Source organism: Anolis carolinensis, unplaced genomic scaffold, assembly GCF_035594765.1.
Source record: "Anolis carolinensis isolate JA03-04 unplaced genomic scaffold, rAnoCar3.1.pri scaffold_14, whole genome shotgun sequence".
In the NCBI taxonomy this organism is placed as follows: Eukaryota; Metazoa; Chordata; class Lepidosauria; order Squamata; family Dactyloidae; genus Anolis; species Anolis carolinensis.
The window spans coordinates 10,349,690-10,362,066 of NW_026943825.1; the positions used below are offsets into that span (position 1 = coordinate 10,349,690).

Genomic DNA, 12,377 nt, shown 5'->3' on the forward strand with positions numbered 1-12,377 from the left:
AACAGAAATAGTCAGGCCTCTCTGAGTACAGAGCTATCTTTCTATGTCAAAAAGATAAGCAAATACTATAAAGGTTCAAAACATAAAATGCAATATGTAATAATAAGTACAGTCAACTGTTGTGATACACAGTAGTATCTTCTAGACTGTTTATACTATGTTGGTTGCCAAATCCAATTGTAGTCTTCAGAAACTGTTTAGTGGAGACTACTTCATATGTTTTGACTCTAGTCCACATTTAAGCCTTGATTATTACAGTTTCCTTTAAACTACAGTCTGGAAGATACTACTGTGTATTACAACAGTTGACTGTACTTATTATTATTTTCATTATTGTTGTTAACTCTCAGGTGAATATTGTATGTACATGATGCTCTAAATTACATATTGCATTTTATGTTTTGAACCTTTATAGTATTTGCTTATCTTTCTGACAAATAAATAAGATAGCTCTGTACTTAGAGAGGCCTGACTATTTCTGTGGCCTTTGCATGATGCTCTAATATACGTACCTCTTTGTACGTTTTGAACCTTTATAGTGTTTGCTTATCTCTTCGACATTGGCTTATATTTGGGTCAGCTTATACTCGAGAATATATGGTACATTTATTACTTTTCTCTTATTATTATTGGTATTATTACATTTATTATTTTTCTCTATTATTGTTGCTACTATTACATTTATTTTACTCTATTTTATTATTAATAATACATTTATTATTTCACTCTGATCTTATTATTATTGCATTTATTATTTTACTCCATTTATTATTACATGTATTATTTTCCTGTATGTATGTATGTATGTATGCATGTATGTATGTATTATTATTATTATTATTATTACATGTTTTACATATTATTACATTACTCCCTCTTCCTTAGGATATCCTTTCAAAAACATTTAAACATGGCTCTCGTATATCCTCTCACCCTTCTCTGTTCAGATATTAGAATAACTAACAATTTAGCCCTCATATGTATGGCTATTAGATGCTTTAAAAAGTGGCTTTCCTTCCAAACAGAAGACCAGGAGAGGGGGAGTGTGGAGGAGGCAATAAAGGGTTTGAGAGTCCTGCATGATGATGGAAGGCCTGTCTCTTTAATTCTCACGTAGGTCAGAGAAAGAAGACTTGCTCTGTTCAGACAACTTGTCCGTGGAGGTAGCTAGCTCAGCATGCTTTCAAGTAGGTGAGACCAAGTCTAGACAGACTAGGAGACACGATGTATTTGTGGTTCCCCCTTTTCAGGATGGTACTCAAGGATTTGGAACTGACTTACCGGCTATTTATGTGTGGTCATCACACCTTCTGAAAATCAGCAATGGAAACAATGGGTGTAATGGGAAGAAGCAGAGCACTTCCCTCCTTGCCATGATCCCCATCCACAATGTGAGGAATCCATAGATTTGTTCTGGGCCCTGGGCCTCATTGCATCTCACTGTGGCCAAGAAAGCGCCTGCACAACGAAATCCCTGCACGGAAAACAGCAGGCTTGTACAATGAAATCATATGGCTGTTGGTTTTTTTGCAAGGTTTTTTTAAATGAAGATTTGTGCAAAACAGCTGTCTTGTACAAAAAAAAGGAAAAAAAATCTGACCACAATAAGCACATGGGTTTCCTGTCTGAAAACTGAATTTTCCCTCTGTGTCAGTAACTCCACAATTTTCAGTACGGCAAGGAGGAGCAATCCCTATAGAATCATAGAATCCTAGAGTGCGAAGAGACCCCCATTCAGTCCAACCCCAGAAAGACACCATCAAAGCCTTCCCGCCAGATGGCTGTCCAGCATCTGAATCATTTATTTATTTATTTATTCATTTACAGTATTTATATTCCGCTCTTCTCACCCCGAAGGGGACTCAGGGCAGATCACATTGCACACATATAGGGCAAACATTCAGTGCCATAACATAGAACAGAGACAGATATAGACGCAGGCACGGGCTGGCCTCGAACTCATGACCTCTTGGTCAGAGTGATTTGTTGCAGCTGGCTGCTATCCAGCCTGCGCCACAGCCCGGCTCCTAGAGTTCCCAAGACCATCCAGTCAAACCCCCTGCATGCAGGAAAAGCACCATCAAAACAGCCCCAGCAGATGACCATCTAGTCTCTGTTTTAAAGCCTCCAAAGAAGGAGCCTCCACGGACTTCGGGGCAGTGAGTTCTTCTCAAGGAGTCACTGAAGCCAAAACAGGAATTAAAAAGTCAGTAAAGAGGAGAATAACATTGCATATGCAATTATATCTCTCCTGGGTTGATATGAGTTTTCTGGGCTGTATGGCTATGTGCCAGAAGCATTCTTTCCTGAATAAAACAACAAGGAATGTCAGAAACGTCCCCGTCCCCTTGGTACCATCCCCACTCCCTCCCTTTAGATTCCCCCGGATGATCCCGTGGGCTGAGTTGGGTCTTAATAGTACTCGTATGTAGCCTAGATTTAAAATTTTCTCAATGATTCAATTTTATAATTTTTTATTATTATTGAAATTTGAAGTATATAGCCCCTCTGGTTTCATATGGATATACGGGACTGGGTACCCTTGACATGAGCTGGTCATTGAATGTACTGTATATACTCGAGTATAAGCCTAATTTTTCAGCCCTTTTTTAAAGACCAAATAAAACCCCTTCGGCTTATAATCAGGTGAGGGTCCTGGTTGGCTTATATTTGGGTCAGCTTATACTCGAGAATATATGGTACATTTATTATTTTTCTCTATTATTATTGGTATTATTACATTTATTATTTTCCTCTATTATTGTTGCTACTGTTACATTTATTTTACTCTATTTTTATTATTATTAATACATTTATTATTTCACTCTGATATTATTATTATTATTGCATGTATTATTTTACTCTATTTATTATTACTTGTATTATTTTCCTGTAGTTATTATTATTACATGTATTATTTTACTCTATTATTATTAAAAGGATACATAAGCACAACAGCAGCAACATAAGCACATTTACATTGAAGAAGATGAGAATAATGATTTGATCAGAGTTGGACAGTCTTATCTTAAATTTGAGCTTTATGAAAATATTCAAAAACATTTAACCTACTGATACCTCAATTAATGTAATTTTATTGGTATCTATTTTTATTTCTGACATTTACCACCCTCAACTTATACTGGAGTCAATGTTTTCCCAGTTTTTTTGTGGTAAAATTAGGTGCCTTGGCTTATATTCGGGTCAGCTTGTACTCGAGTATATATGGTAATAAACGTTGACATAAATTCTTTCCTGACATTTTGCCTGCATCTACGGCAGACATCCTCAGAAGTTGTGAGATCTGTTGGAAACTAGGCAAGTGGGGTTTATATATCTGTGGAATGTTCAGGGTGAGAGAACTCTTTGTCTATTTAAGGCAAGTGTGAATGTTGCAATTGGCCACCTTGATTAGCATTGAATAGCCTTTCAGATATGTAAACCCCCTTTTGGTTAGTTTCTAACAGACCGTACAGTCTCTGAGAATGCCTGCCATAGATGCAGCCAAAATGTCAGGAAAGAATGCTTCTGGAATATGGCCTCAGAGGTGATGAGGTTTGTTGGAAACTATGCAAGTGAGGTTTATATATCAGCCATAGCAAAGCAACCTGGACACAACATGTTATTTGAGAACACGGAAATGCTGGACCACTCTAACAACCACCATGTCAGGGTACACAGAGAAAAAATTGAAATCCATAAGCATAATAATAATAATAATTAATAATAAGCTGATAAGAAGATCTGGCTATGATTCACGAATGGGACCCTGAAGAAGGAGACAGAAGGCCTGATCCTTGCAGCCTAGGAGCAAGACATCAGGACAAAGGCAATTCAGGCCAAGATCGAAAAATCAGCTGATGACCCAAAATGCAGACTGTGCAAGGAAACCAACGAAACCATTGATCATATCCTCAGCTGCTGTAAGAAAATCACACAGACACACTACAAACAGAGCCACAACTATGTGGCCCAAATGATTCATTGGAACTTATGCCTCAAGTATCACCTGCCAGCAGTAAAGAACTGGTGGGATCACAAACCTGCAAAAGTATTGGAAAATGAGCACCCAAAGATACTGTGGGACTTCCGAATCCAGACTGACAAATTTCTGGAACACAACACACCAGACATCACAGTTGTGGAAAAGAAAAAGGTTTGGATCATTGATGTCGCCATCCCAGGTGACAGTCGCATTGATGAAAAACAACAGGAAAACCTCAGCCATTATCAGGACCTCAAGATTGAACTGCAAAGACTCTGACAGAAACTAGTGCAGGTGGTCCCGCTGGTGATTGACACATTGGGTGCCGTGCCAAAAGATCTCAGCCGGCATTTGGAAACAATAGACATTGACAAAATTACGATCTGCCAACTGCAAAAGGCCACCCGACTGGGATCTGCGCACATCATCCGAAAATACATCACACAGTCCCAGACACTTGGGAAGTTTTCGACTTGTGATTTATTTGATACGAAATCCAGCATATCTATCTTGTTTGCTGTGTCATACAATATAATAATAATAATAATAATAATAATAATAATAATAATAATAATAATAATAATAATAATAATAAACAACTTTATTTTTATTCCTCCCTATCTCCATGAAGGGACTCGGCAGATTCCAACGAACAACAGCATACATTCAATGCCTTCATAAAACAGATATCGGCATAAAATCCCAACAAGACCCCATATATAAAAACAGCCTTAAAAACCTAACATCATATTAAACCTAATATCAGTGAATTGAACATAACATTGATAAATTAAACTAATATAGTCAGAAAGAATCAAACAAGAATTATATAGTGGCATAAAAGCTAAATAAATGTTCACAGTAATTTACAAAAGTCAACTGAAGTTTATTATAGTTGTGTGGGTTGGGTTATGTAGACCATTTCAACAGAAAGGAGGAAACAATGAAAATGAACAAAATCTGGATCCCAGTGTTAAAAAACTAAAATCAGGACAGTACATAAAGAACAACACTCTGAAAACAAGGGAATTCCAGACATGAAACGATCAGGGCCAGCTAACACCTCCCAACAAAGGATTCCCCCAGGCAGGAATCAGCCAGAGTTTGAAACTGTAAGGCTTTTCAATGCCAATAAAGGTGATTAATTGAAACATTCACACTTGCCTCCAGCAGACAAGAATTTTTTCTCGCACCCTAGACCTTCCGTAGATATATAAACCTCACTTGCCTAGTCTCTAACAGACCTCAACTACCTTTGAGGATGCCTGCCATAGATGTGGGTGAAACATCAGGAGAGAATGTTTCTAGAACAAGGCCATATAGCCCGGAAAATTTACAGCAACCCAAATTAAATATAGACTCTTAAGATGTGGTCTCGAAAAGCTTGTGTCTGCAATCCAGCTCTCGTAGTTGGAGCCTAGAGATTAGGGAGCAAGACACATTGGAGGGCACTTTGAAGCAATTGTGGGAGTTGAAGTCCAAAACACCTGGAGGACTGAGGTTTGCCCATGCCAGGCTTATATGGTGCCCTTGGATAGCAAGGCAGCATTGGGTCCGGTTAAGTCTATGCGATGTTAACATGCTAGGCAAAATACTTGAAAGACAGACAGACCTCTTCTCTTTTCCCCCTCCCTCTGGCGGCTCTTCTCCTCCAGTGCTTCTCCAGGACCCTCCGCAACAGGACGGCCGTCTGAGCTTACAGAGCAGTTTGAAGATTTGCCGGAGACGGAGATCAGCTTTGTAAGTGGTCTCTTGCTTAACTACTTTTGTCAGTTTTCCTGCCCCTGCCTCATAGTCACATAAGATTACCAATGCTCAGAGTTACTAGGCCTCAAACTGTGAGAAATCCCCAGTTTTCCAAAACTTGGCAACATGTGCTTTCCTGGCAGAGGGATTCTGGGAATTAGAATCTTAGAGTTGGGGGAGACCCCAAGGCCGATCCAATCCAACCCCTGGCTATGCAGGAAGACACAATTAAAGCACTCCCAACAGATAGCCATCCAGCCACTGCTTAAAAACCTTCCCACTTGGGTTTTTGTATGTTTTCTGGGCTGTATGGCCATGTTCCAGAAGTATTCTCTCCTGACGTTTAGGCCACATCTGTTGCAAGTATCCTCAGAGGTTGTGAGGCCACCTCACCTCACAACCTCTGAGGATGCCTGCCATAGATGTGGGTGAAACGTCAGGAGAGAATACTTCTGGAATAAGGCCATACAGCCCGGAAAACATACAACAACCCTGTGATCCCGGCCATGAAAGCCTTCGACAACATCTTCCCACTTGACTTCAAGACAATTTACATGCCAATAGAGCTGGAAAGGACCCTGAAATGCCATTCAGTCCAACCTCATTCTGTCAGGCAGGAAGAAAAAATCAAAGCTCTCACAATAGATGGCTATCTGGTCTCTGGAATCAGCACCCCAAATAACCCCAGGAACAGCCCTCAAAACGAAGACACCAAGAAAAAAATTGGCTGGGCTGTGTTATTATCTGTAGTACCATGTTTCCCCCCAAAATAAGACAGTGTCTTATATTAATTTCTGCTCCCAAAGTTGAGCTAGGTCCTATTGTCAGGGGATGTCTTATTTTTCTATGAAGAAGAATTCACTTTTATTGTTGAACAAAAAAATGAACATTTATCATACATTGTACAGTAGTTGTCATCACAAAACAGCATAACTAGACAAACTGAATCCTATCAATCATTTCTTGTTACTACCATTATTTCCATGTACAACAATCAATGGTACGTACATTTACCGATCCTGCATGTTCTGGTGTTCTGTTTGGCGGGCATGCTTCCAAACAAAAACTTTGCTAGGTCTTACTTTCAGGGGAAGCCTTATATTTAGCAATTCAGCAAAACCTCTACTAGGTCTTATTTTCAGGGAAACAAGGTAGTAACGGTAAGGTAAGTAGCGGTTCTTGTGGATCACTGGTGAACCACGGACCACAGGTTTGGAACCAGTGGTCTAGACAAAGATGTGATGCATCACCTTTTCTCACAAGATTCAGCAGAATAATCAGGTCTGTAACACCAGCTTGCTTTCTTTTTTGCTTCTTACAGTGAATGAGTGAGGACTGGCTCCTTCCCCAGACCTCCTTTTTCTTGGATACAAGCGGAAGACTTTCTCTGCAACAAATCCGCCACTGAATCCCTCTCCGGCGGCTGAGACCTTAGACCTCATCCAATTGTGGTTTGGGGCCTGAACAGACGACAAGGCTCTGCCACGTTACACGGGGGCTCCTTTGAGACCTCCCCACCAGGGCAAAGGAAGCCTATGCCCCAATTGTGGGGGGGCTTCAAGAGGCCCTGATTCGTGGCCGGAAACTCAAGGAAGCGGAGCATTCGAGCAGAGCTCGATTCGACGCCACAAACTGCCTCTTCATTCCAAGTTTGCTCTGCTGGTTGGATTTAACAGGGTGGGGGTGGGGGTTGCAAAGGTGAACAATCTCTTTTCATTTAAAAAAAAACATATTTAAACCACTTCCCCCTTTCCCCCAAATTGCCATATCAAGGTATTATATTTTTATGTTAACAATCTTAGGTCAAGGTTTTGAAGCGACGCACCAAGAAGGCCTCTCGTCTAAGGGGAAAAGGCTGCACCTTTCCAACATGAATTATTTTTTAAAACAGTGTAGTTCTCAGCCTCGCCAAAAATCACCACCTCATCCTTTTGAGAATGCCACCCTCTCTGTCTCTCTCTATATATATCACAGACTTGGTTGGGGTTCTAAAACTGCACCAATATGTGCACAGTTTTGTCAAAGACAGTTACGACGCCCTTTGAGTCTTTTACACACGGACCAAACGTTTTTTCTTCTTAGGATAGGAAGGCTCTTCCCTTCTTTTCCATTATTAAAGCCTTGTAAGGCCTCCTTTTCCTTTGAAAAAATAGCGCAGATCCTTTCAAGTCTTTTCAGTTCTTATTCTCTTCCTCTCCTTTCCATCTAGTTTGGGTTTTATTCTTTTAGTGATGCACTTTGGTTTTTAATTGCCACTTGTTTGGACGGCAGCGTTGTTTGTTTTTATGCGAAGGATGTGCATTGTGCCGAGACATTGTTTAAAAATATTTTTTCAGAATCTAAACTTAGCTTTTTCCCCCATGAGAGAATGTCTATTTCTCTCTCTTTCCTTTCTTTATTAAATAGGAGGAAAAAAAATAGCATTTTCCTCCCTTCATAGTTTTAGACCTATTTTTGGCCTATGAACCCAACAAGAAGCAAAATGTTAGTTGTATGGTGAGACATTCCCCCTCTTTCTCATAACTTTCTACATCTAGCTGAGACCCTGCCTTTCTTCTGGGATCTAAACTTGAAGCAAAAAGGCGGTTGCTTTGGTTTAAAGAAGGTCAAAAGTGTCCCCTTGTTGACGTTTAAATCTCTTTGAGGGTTTTACCATCGATGGGGTGACGCTGCTTATTATGGCTGGCTGTTACTGAGCATTTCAGGCAACTTCCGAAGACAAATCAGTGTCCAAACCTGTTGTGGACATAAACAATGAACTTAACGCTGAAAATGGACAGTGAAGAACAGGGTACTCCAGGTCTATCTTTAAAACTGGGTTAAGAAATCAGGAACTGTGGACTGTGCCCTGGGCATTTATGGGTCTTTCTATTTCTAGTTGCAGTGTTTTAGGAGAGAAACACACACTGCATCCAAGGAAGAAACTTAGTTCTCTCCTTGTGACTTTTTCAATAGCAGACAATAATTGGAGGATACTTTCCCAACTTGAAGACACAGCCTTTCCCCTTGGTTGCCCCTCCGATTTTACGAGAATCATTTAAGTAACTTGTCTATATTAGACACCTGCGAACTCTTCCAAAACGTCCCCACAATTCTCTATATTTTTGTCCTGTGCGAAAGGGGAAAACAAAGCAAATTATCTCGCAGTTTGGCTTTTGGGGGTTATATATATATTTTTTCTCGCTCACAATGTAAACTATTTATGAAGTTTTATTTAAGTGTATTCAAGGAGGGACATTAGCTCTTTGAAGATGGAGGCAGGCTTTTTTCTTACAGCGGATCATTGTATGCCTTGCTTTGGAAGGTTTTCAAGGAGATGGCAAGTGGAGATGAGTTTATTTTGCAAAAAACAAAAACAGACTCGGGTTCAGTTGCATAGTTCCTCATCAAAGGAGCAACACCGGATTTGAATTGGGAGACCCTTTGAGTTTTCAAAGAGTTAAGGATGGGAATCGGAAGCATTGCAGAGCCGGATCCGTGGCTTGTTCTTCCGGAGAAGCAGTCGGGAGTGTGAACGTTCATCGCAATGTATTGTGTCGTGGATTTCCGTCACTTGGACTTTTGTGTTGCTGCCTCTTCTTTTCTTTTTCCCGTTTGCTGCTGGTTCGAATGGATGGGGAATCCTGCTCCCTTAGAAAACATCCGTTTTATCGGCCTTGCCATTTGCGGTATGCATCTCCGTTCAATAAAGCTCTTTTTGGTTCTTTTTCTTCCCAGAGTAAAAGACTGTTGAATTGCAGACAGCGACTGCTTGCATCCATTCCTGCAGAAACACAATTTAGCCCATGTAGCCCATCATCCACAGCTTGCCCATCCCATCTCTACCCAAAAAACATAATGGCAGCTTTAAGACACTTTTATTTCAACATGAGCAGCTGTGGGTGCCAATCTTTCAAATGTGTGCTTAGTTTTATATCCTGCCCTTTAGAATCAAGCCACTGAGCTGCTGAACTTGCTGATCAAAAGGTTGGCAGTTCGTATCCGGAGAGTGGAGTGAGCTCCTGCTGTTAGCCCCAGCTTCTGCCCACCTAGCAGTTCGAAAACATACATATGTGAGTAGGAAGGTAACAGTACTCCATGCAGTCATGCCACTGGCCACATGACCATGGAGGTGTCTATGGAAACTGCCGGCTCTTCAACTTATTTGAGATGAGAAATTTGAGAAATTGAGATGAGCACCAACCCCCAGAGTCGGACACGACTAAGACTTAATGTTGGGAAAACCTGTACCTACCTTAGAGTTGAAAACTATTGCGATCAGAGTTAATACAAAACTGAAAAGCCATTGAAAAAAGGCGTAAAGCTAAGGTCATGTACAGAAAACCTCAGTTAACAAAGTTGGCATGTTCCTTTTGTTATATTTTAGAACACTCAAGAGGTGCAGGTGAGAAATTTGATATTTCCCCATCATCCCATTCTGTTACGAACATTCACTGTGTATATATATATTTTGAGAGTGAAATGGTGAGATTAACATTGAATTTGGTTTGGAAAGTCATATTGAAAGTTGTCCATAAATGATGGAAGAGCAAGGGTTGCAGGAAGATGACAGTTAAGGCTTCTTTGAATGCAGAGATGGGAATCGAGCACCTATCATGTGGTTGGACACCACATCTCTTGCTGTGGTTAGACTACAACTCCCAGCTTTTCACATCTTTGACCAAGCTCTCTGGGAGAATGATGTACTCTGCAACATTTTCAACCCGAGCCTGAAGCAATTTCACACTCTTTCCTATCCTTTTCTCTTTTCCCCCTCACTATTTCTTCCGCTTCCCTTTTCCCTTTATTTCCTCCCTTCCCTTCATACGTTTTTCCTTTCTCCTGCTTTCGTCTCTCTTTTTTCTTTCCCCCCTTAATACCTGCGGTAAGGATCTCTTTGCAAAGCAAAAGGCCCTGTCAGATTTCACAGTTGCAGTGCTATGATTACACCTTAACTGCCTTGTCACGATCACTAGTAGTATATATTCCACAGATACATCAACCCCACATGCCTAGTTTCCAACAGACCTCATAACCTCTGAGGATGCCAGCCACAGATGTGGGCGAAGTGTCAGGAGAGAATACTTCTGGAACATGGCCAGACAGTCCGGAAAACTCACAGCAACCCAGAGCTTCCAGCCATAAAAACCTACGACAACAAATATCATATTGTTGGCATTATCTATATAAAGATATTTCTGCCTGGATCCATTTGTTCTCCAGTTCTCACTTCTATTTGGATGACTCCTTGCAAAGGCTATAAATTGGCTTCCTTTGGATCACAGTCTGGGAGAAGATCTTAAAGCAGCCCTTTCCCCTAAACTCCAAATCCTAGGGCTCCTTGGCACAGGGGTCCTCAAAACTTTTTAAGTCCCGCAGATCGTTGGGGGGCTGGACTAGGAAACAGTCGAAAATTAGGATTGTTGTGTGCCTTCAAGTCATTTCAGACTTAGGTCAAGTCTAAAGTTTGGGACAGAGGCCAGGTCAATGACCTTGGAGGGCCGCATCCGGCCCATGGGCCTTTGTTGGGGGACCCCTGATCTAGACGATCTCATAAGACCATAGGTAAGCAAAGAGACTTCCAAAGACCATCTAGATGGTCTCATAAGATCATCGGTAAGGAAAGGACCCCCAAAGGCCATTTAGATGATCTCACAAGGCCATCAGAAGACCATGGATAAGGAAATGGACCTCAAAGACCATCTAGATGGTTTCATAAGACCATCGGTAAGGAAAGAGACCCTCAAAGGCCATCTAGATGATCTCATCAGGCCATCAGAAGACCATAGATAAAGGGACCCTCAAAGACCATTTAGATGGTTTCTTAAGACCATAGGTAAGGAAAGGGACCCTCAAAGGCCATCTAGATGATCTCATCAGGCCATCAGAAGACCATAGATAAAGGGACCCTCAAAGACCATCTAGATGGTTTCATAAGACCATCGGTAAGGAAAGGGACCCTCAAAGGCCATCTAGATGATCTCAAGGCCACCAGAAGACCATGGATAAGGAAAGGGACCTCAAAGACCATCTAGATGGTTTCATAAGACCATAGGTAAGGAAAAGGACCCTCAAAGGCCATCTAGATGGTTTCATAAGACCATAGGTAAGGAAAGGGACCCTCAAAGGCCATCTAGATGATCTCATCGGGCCATCAGAAGACCATAGATAAAGGGACCCTCAAAGACCATCTAGATGGTTTCATAAGACCATCGGTAAGGAAAGGGACCCTCAAAGGCCATCTAGATGATCTCAAGGCCACCACAAGACCATGGATAAGGAAAGGAACCTCAAAGACCATCTAGACGGTTTCATAAGACCATAGGTAAGGAAAGAGACCCTCAACGGCCATTAGATGATCTCATCAGGCCATCAGAAGACCATAGATAAAGGGACCCTCAAAGACCATCTAGATGGTTTCATAACACCATTGGTAAGGAAAGGGACCCTCAAAAGCCATCTAGATGATCTCAAGGCCACCAGAAGACCATGGATAAGGAAAGGGACCTCAAAGACCATCTAGACCATAAGACCATAGGTAAGGAAAGGGACCCTCAAAGGCCATCTAGATGGTTTCATAAGACCATAGGTAAGGAAAGGGACCCTCAAAGGCCATCTAGATGATCTCATCAGGCCATCAGAAGACTATAGATAAAAGGACCCTCAA

General features: G+C 41.2%; 1 protein-coding gene across 4 annotated transcripts in view; it reads left to right on the forward strand.

Moving 5' to 3' along the window:
* Positions 1 to 9,441, forward strand: part of pip5k1a (phosphatidylinositol-4-phosphate 5-kinase type 1 alpha) — an 81,133-nt gene extending 71,692 nt beyond the window's left edge. For 3 of the 4 annotated variants that reach the window (XM_062965080.1, XM_062965082.1, XM_062965083.1), the window contains 3 exons: positions 1,118 to 1,187; positions 5,641 to 5,725; positions 7,053 to 9,441. In XM_062965080.1, the coding sequence (XP_062821150.1) occupies positions 1,118 to 1,187; positions 5,641 to 5,679 (109 nt within the window). In that variant the 3' untranslated portion in view covers positions 5,680 to 5,725; positions 7,053 to 9,441. The remainder of the gene's footprint in view (positions 1 to 1,117; positions 1,188 to 5,640; positions 5,726 to 7,052) is intronic. The other variant, XM_062965081.1, reaches the window with a different exon arrangement.
* The last annotated feature ends 2,936 nt before the right edge of the window (positions 9,442 to 12,377 follow it).